The sequence below is a fragment of the Lactuca saligna genome, chromosome 9 (assembly GCF_052625555.1).
Source record: "Lactuca saligna cultivar CGN05327 chromosome 9, ASM5262555v1, whole genome shotgun sequence".
NCBI classification, from domain to species: Eukaryota; Viridiplantae; Streptophyta; class Magnoliopsida; order Asterales; family Asteraceae; genus Lactuca; species Lactuca saligna.
In genome coordinates this window covers 7,544,386-7,550,658 of record NC_136425.1, presented here as the reverse complement: position 1 = coordinate 7,550,658, position 6,273 = coordinate 7,544,386, and the positions used below count along the sequence as shown (strand labels likewise).

The 6,273-nt window shown below is 36.7% G+C and overlaps 2 protein-coding genes across 2 annotated transcripts; one reads left to right on the top strand and one right to left on the bottom strand.

Moving 5' to 3' along the window:
* The first annotated feature begins 226 nt into the window (after positions 1-226).
* CDT1A (CDT1-like protein A) lies at positions 227-2,873 on the top strand. The gene is made up of 7 exons (XM_078973511.1): positions 227-837; positions 920-1,039; positions 1,134-1,368; positions 1,466-2,044; positions 2,153-2,348; positions 2,443-2,533; positions 2,624-2,873. The coding sequence occupies exons 1-7, from the start codon at positions 497-499 to the stop codon at positions 2,679-2,681; spliced, it is 1,620 nt and encodes a 539-aa protein (XP_078829637.1). The 5' UTR covers positions 227-496; the 3' UTR covers positions 2,682-2,873.
* A 529-nt stretch (positions 2,874-3,402) lies between these two features.
* On the bottom strand, positions 3,403-5,963 carry LOC145015067 (1-aminocyclopropane-1-carboxylate oxidase homolog 1-like). Its single transcript, XM_078973512.1, has 2 exons — positions 5,360-5,963; positions 3,403-4,044 (listed from the first exon to the last, which is right to left on the bottom strand). The coding sequence occupies exons 1-2, from the start codon at positions 5,869-5,871 to the stop codon at positions 3,453-3,455; spliced, it is 1,104 nt and encodes a 367-aa protein (XP_078829638.1). The 5' UTR covers positions 5,872-5,963; the 3' UTR covers positions 3,403-3,452.
* Between the last annotated feature and the right edge of the window lie 310 nt (positions 5,964-6,273).

Genomic DNA, 6,273 nt, shown 5'->3' with positions numbered 1-6,273 from the left:
GCAATATAAAAAGATGCATACATAGAATCAACTTTACAATATATTCATTTTAAAAAGGTTAAAGGTCAAAAAGTCAAAAATCATTAATAGTCTTAGCATATAACATTACACTTGATTTTTTCGGATGCAAATAAAGCAACATCGGTTTATAGTGGTCAAAATTTAAATATTTAAGATTTGGGGTTAAAACGTGATTTATTTTAGCATAAAAAGTACACGAGACTTTTTGGACCCAAATAAAGAAAACCTTAATTTTGGAGGTCCAACTTTAAAAGTTATAGACTTGAAGGTGTACAAAAGAAACATAAACAGTTACATACGCCTCCCCTCCCGCGTCCACGTCGGATTTTGGCGCGAACGCTGACCTGTCGATTACACACGTCAGCTCCCACGTAAGCATTCGCGCCAAAAAGAAAACCCTATTACTTTGCCATCGCTCTCTATCGTTCCCATCTTTCACTCGTTTCCTCACAACACACACACCCCATCTGACGAAATGGATTCCGCCGGAGCTTCTTCCTCGCCGTTTGAATCGTTCAAATCAAAGAAAGTCCTTCGCTCCTCCGTCAGCAAACAGCATTCTGCCGATGAAGCTTGTGGAACACCAGATCAGAGTCCGTGGAGCTCCAAAACTCCTGAAAAGCCCACACATCCGCCTCGAAGATCTCTCACCCGCGGCCAACCATTGCGCTCACTGCGTCAAGTCAAGGAAGCGGCCAAGCAGCTCCGAAAATCAGATCTGAAGTCTTCTGTTCCCTTTGACCCGTTAGAATCCTCCGATATCCCAAGTGAAACCCCAATCACGAAACCCAAAACCCCCAAAGCCCTTCCAGAAAGGTACATGTCATTTTCCCCATTTTGAATAGTATTTCTTCTATTTCAACTAAATGCTGATGAATCGAGTATTACCCTTGTTTAGGTTCGAAATATTGGATAAATTCTTTAATAGCTTGCAATCGTCAATAAGAATTCTTCACTTGAAAGGATCTGCGTCGACGTTTACAAACATTAGCCGTGCGGTTGAGAGTTTAACAGACAGGTATATGAATCTAATCGCTCAAATCGTCTATATGGTATGATGGGATTGTGGGCGAGTTTACTAATTTGTTTTTCTGGCGTATTTGATTGTACAGGAGGTTCACCCATCGTCATCTTGCTCAGCTCAAGTTTATTCTGCCTGAGGGGATCGAGATAAAGAAGATTCTTCTTCGCGATGACCAAACTAGTTGCATGAAGCCAGATCTTGATGTGACTTTGAACTTCAGCATTGTGCAGGATGATGAAAAGCTCAAATCAGAGAACAAGAATATACAGATGAAGAAATTGTTTCGATCCCGGCTTGTGAGCTTCCATAAATCAAATCCCGAGGTATTGATTTATTGACTCGCTTGATATTAAATTATTTTTTTGCTTATGTATCAAAGTTTACGAGTTGATGTGATTAATAATGCTTCTTTTTAATTAGGGAGATGAAGTTCCAGAGGAGATGTTACCCGAGCCATTCAATCAATCGAACTGTGTGACATCTTCAAATGCCATGAAAAAACCCAATTTGAGCTCAGTTAAGGTTAAGGATACCGTTTCCCAACAGCAACAGAAGACAGTGGTAGCATCTCATATGCCTCAATCTTTCAAGAGATGCTTCTCAAAGCAAGTTTCTGACCATAGTTCCACCAAAATAGCTTGTGTACCCATTGCTCCATCCCCCATTAAAATGTGTTCAAAGCTACCTGAAACTCCACTCAAGAGCTTTTCAAAGAAGGGAGATGATGGAACTCCAGCCAAGCTTATTTCGACTCCAATGAGTGCTACACCAGCACAAGCAGCTTATCGGCCCGTAAGGAGTATTATGACCCCTGATGATGATGGATATTCAGTCATGTCTCCTACCAAATCAACGCCTACCAAATTAACAAGGCGCTCAGGTGGTAGAAGATCAATAACGTTTGACACTCCTGTGAAGAACAAAACGCCTCCTATCAAAAGGGCATCTGATGATGATGATGATGATGATGATATTCTTTCAGGGGACCTCTTTGCATCGGTATGTTTAATCAATTTATGTTTTTCTTGCTTTGGACATTGTCTGAATGCTTTTTTTTTTTGTGTTTGATGAATTGAATAATAACTTTGTTGATATATCTCTTTTCAGATTAAAGAGAAGGAACGAAAAGCAAAGGAGGAGAATGATCCAGCAATCTCACATGCTAAATGGAGGAAACAAATGATTGCAGGGTTACCCAAGCTTTTTGACTCTCTTTTGTTCATCTTTCAAAAACGCTCAGTCATCACAAAACAGGAGCTCATACACACAATTATCTCATGCCGTTTGGAAATTGTTGATAGAAGTAAGTCTTGATTCATGATCATGATCATGGTATACATATATATACATTTCTATCTATCATGAAAGCCCAAATCTAATTCTAATTTTACCTACAGGAGAAGTTGAAGAACAACTCATGTTGTTGCAAGAACTAGCTCCTGAATGGATTCATCAGAAAATGGCATCAAGTGGTGATCTTCTCTTCTGGTAAAACCCAACAAAATATAATAATAGTATTCAATTTCATTTGTTTCCCTTCAAATCATTCATAGAGTTAACTTTTTCCTTCAAATGCAGTGTTAACAAGATATCAAGCCCAGAGTCAATTCGCACAAGATTATCAGAAGCTATCTAAGTGGATGCTTGTTAATTAGATTGTAAATATTTTCACCCTTTTATTTTTAATTAAAGATTTTGCTAAAAGATTTTTAGGTCAATCAGTTATCCTCTTAGTACCTTGTTTAACATCATAGAGATAGTATCTGGTTGTATGCTGCTTGATATTAATTAATATATGGAATAAAAAAGAAGCATTAACTTTTGTCAATATATGGTTTCATTGTTCTAAGATTCTTGAAGTCGTCGTCATTTCCTTGTCCCTTTCTTGTAAGACTCTTTCCTTCTTATATCAGTAGAGAGAATTACCAGAAACCAGTTATTATTATTATTGGATCTTTAAAGATGATGCAAAGAGAGATGTTAGAATTTAGGACACCACAACACCCATCATTAGGCACCAACAACTGGGGTGGTGCATCTCCTATGTTAGCTAGAGACATACCCAAAGAATCATTGGAACAAAAGTACCTCAGATTCAACAGCATCAGGACACACGATGAAATCTTTCCTCCTGTGTTCATCCACTTGCCTCAAAACCCTAAACCAAGCAGGAAGGGACCCTTGTTAAAGCTGATATGGCCAGATAAAAAGTCAACCATGAAGAAGAAGAAAAGATGGTTGCCTAAGCTTGACCCAAAGAGAAGATGGCCTCAAGGTTGGTGATACAAATCCAATTCTGTAATTTTTTTTTTTTTTTTTTTTTTTTCCAATTTCAATAAGTTGTGTAAAACAAAACAAAACAAAACAATTTGATTTTATTATTAATTAAATAATAAAAAGAAACGAGTTACAATCCCGTTGCTACAGAGAGCTTGAAGAAAGGAAGAGATGAGGTACCATCCAGTCCTTTTTCTTTGTAGTAAGCCATATATTCTTTATGGCTGGTTTCACGGTATATAGGTGGGCCCGTTTCTTGTAGAAGCTTCTTTATGGGCCCATACGGCTTATAGTTATTAGCAATGCTTGGATAGAAAAAACAGGCGGCGGATATTCTCGGCCCGATTCGTGCGGCCCGTACTCTGTGTTGAACGCTTTTGAATTTATCATTTGTGATGAGTTGCATGAGATCTCCGATGTTGAGTATGAGTGCCCCTTTGATTGGTTCCACATCTACCCATTGGTTTTTTTGGAGAACCTGGAGACCACCGATAGTGTCCTGAAGGAGAATGGTGAGGAAAGATGGGTCTGAGTGTTTAGTGGCTCCTAGAGTTAGGTTTGGCTCAGGGCATGAGGGGTAGTAATGACAGACGAGAGTTATGGTTTTCATACACTCGATGCGTGTTAGGTAGTCTGTCTCAAGGCCCAAAGCCTCTGATAGGAGCTCCGCTACTGTGTTTTTTAGCTTCATCATCTCTTCCATGTACTTCTTTATTGCTCCGCTGTAAGACCGGTTTAAAATCATTAATTACTGTCAAAATTCAGTAAAAAACTGTAATTTGGTATGTTATGTTGAAATCACTATTTATTAATGTATGATACTTTTATATATGCCATGCCATGCCATGATTTATGTACAAGAATTTGTTTCATTATGGTGCTGACAAAAAAGTTGTTCATTGGTCTCGATCTGCATCTTGTTTCAGTGTCTTATTGTCTTTTTAGGACCAAAAAGTTCAATTCTTGTCCTTTTTTTTTTTTTATTAATCGTTTTTAATAAAGTTATTTAGTAGTAATGACAAAATTATAAATAAAATCTCCAAGAAAGTATTTTGAACTTTTTATCCAATTTGTACCCTATGTTACATTTCTCATTTTTTGGAATTAGAGGCACAAAAGACCAATGCCCGTATGATTTTGTCAATTTCTAAATGATCTTGTGTCTACTTTTTAATAAAAATGATCTTCTGTCAAAATTTTGTAATTGTTAAATATTTTTTATTTAAGAGAATATAATTTTAATCATTTCTATAATGAAATTGTATAATCATTTAGTAATTCGTAATACTAACTCAAAACAAACTCCAATCGAAAATAACATTTCATATACAAACATAACTAGAAGATTTTGATCATAAATTCTTTAAATTTTTTATTCTTCAATTGTGAAAGGTGGCCTAAAATCATTTCAAGAACATGTTTTCAATTCATCCAAATGTTCAAATGCATGTTTGAGATAATTTTCATTTTTTAAAATTATAAGTTACAATTATGTTTTATTTTATTGGATTTTAGGATTTCGATCCCGATCTTACAAACATAAAAATTATTATATGAAAGGATCCTGATCTTGACAACCTTGATTTGGGATAACCTATACTTTTGATTTTTAACTGTTTTTTTTTTTCAAGTTTTTATAAATCATAGGTTCCATCCATTAAAAAAAACAAACGATGCTGATTACCCAAACCGTGAATACATTCGTATTATTTACTCTAACTAAAACATATGTTATTTTAAAGTTTTTTTAGAGAATAACCGTCCAATTTTTTGTCACACTCATCATTGTCATTAACAATGATCATGGAAACTGGTGTAAGCTTTTACTCGTATTTCAGCCTAGTTTTATACCGATTTCAATCTGTAATGCTTTAATTAGGAACCAAACCGGTTCTAATTAAGAGCCGATTTCAGTCCGGTTACATATGAATTTAAAATATAATTGTTTAAGGAGTGATTGGTATGTTTTGAGACACGTTTTTGTGAGTTGACTATTTTAGTTTTGAACTGTTTGGATCATAAGTGTTAGAAAAATACCTGAAAGCGTGTGGCAATGCATTAGGATCAAGTACGCCATCAGCATAGTGACAAGATATGGAGTCTCTCCAGTTTACTGCTTTTGAGACATAAAGATCTCCATTTGAATAATACTTCACTTTTTGGTCATGCTCACGTGAGTACCACTCCATCTTCACCTCCGGTGGTTGCTCATGAAACCTTCGGATACCTTCTATCATCTCTTCCATAACACCACTCCCTATCCCATGGTTGACCATCTGCAAAATCCCCCAATTCGCCGCTGCTTCCTTTATCTCACCAACAATTTCACCTCGTTTTCCACCTTCTTCGACTCTTTCAAAATCTATCACCGGAACTTTAAGATTCATATCACATAATGTCCCCAGAGACACATTCTCCGGTGGGTGGACGAAAATCTCCGGGATTTTCAGCACACCTGAGTCTAACACTCCTTTCACTCCAGCTTTTGTTTCGTCAAAGTCAACTTTCGCTCTATAGAAATCCTTCCCATCTACTCCCATGGTGGCCATGGTGCTATGAGAGAGAGAGAGAGAGAGAGAGAGAGAGGGGAAGGGTATTAAGTGGGAAAGATGACACCAAGGCCATAATTATGACCACCTGCAACGTCAAATAGTATCTGGAAAACTGATCTTCATGCAAAAAAGGCCCCACTTTCTTGGCTTTGCAAGGCTGATTTTGGATTCATCTCCCACGCATGCAAACGCAATCTTTTTGGCAGGATTCTGAGAGTAAGAGGTGATGCGGTGATGGTGATGGTGATTTATTTGGATTACAGCAAATTAACAAAACCATAATAGCTTAAACTAATCAACCCCAATTAATTATTTATGGATACCAACAACAAAAGAAACAAAATTGATCTTACTAACAAGGACAAGTGTGATTGCAAACAAATATTGTTTGGTTTGAAA

Excerpts from the sequence above, each read along its gene's own strand:
- LOC145015067 (XM_078973512.1), bottom strand. The coding sequence starts at position 5,871 with ATGGCCACCATGGGAGTAGATGGGAAGGATTTCTATAGAGCGAAAGTT. Across the intron at positions 4,045-5,359 it reads GCATTGCCACACGCTTTCAG|CGGAGCAATAAAGAAGTACA; the intron begins GTATTTTTCTAA and ends CCGGTCTTACAG.
- CDT1A (XM_078973511.1), top strand. The coding sequence starts at position 497 with ATGGATTCCGCCGGAGCTTCTTCCTCGCCGTTTGAATCGTTCAAATCA. Across the intron at positions 1,040-1,133 it reads GTTGAGAGTTTAACAGACAG|GAGGTTCACCCATCGTCATC; the intron begins GTATATGAATCT and ends TTGATTGTACAG. Across the intron at positions 2,045-2,152 it reads CAGGGGACCTCTTTGCATCG|ATTAAAGAGAAGGAACGAAA; the intron begins GTATGTTTAATC and ends ATCTCTTTTCAG.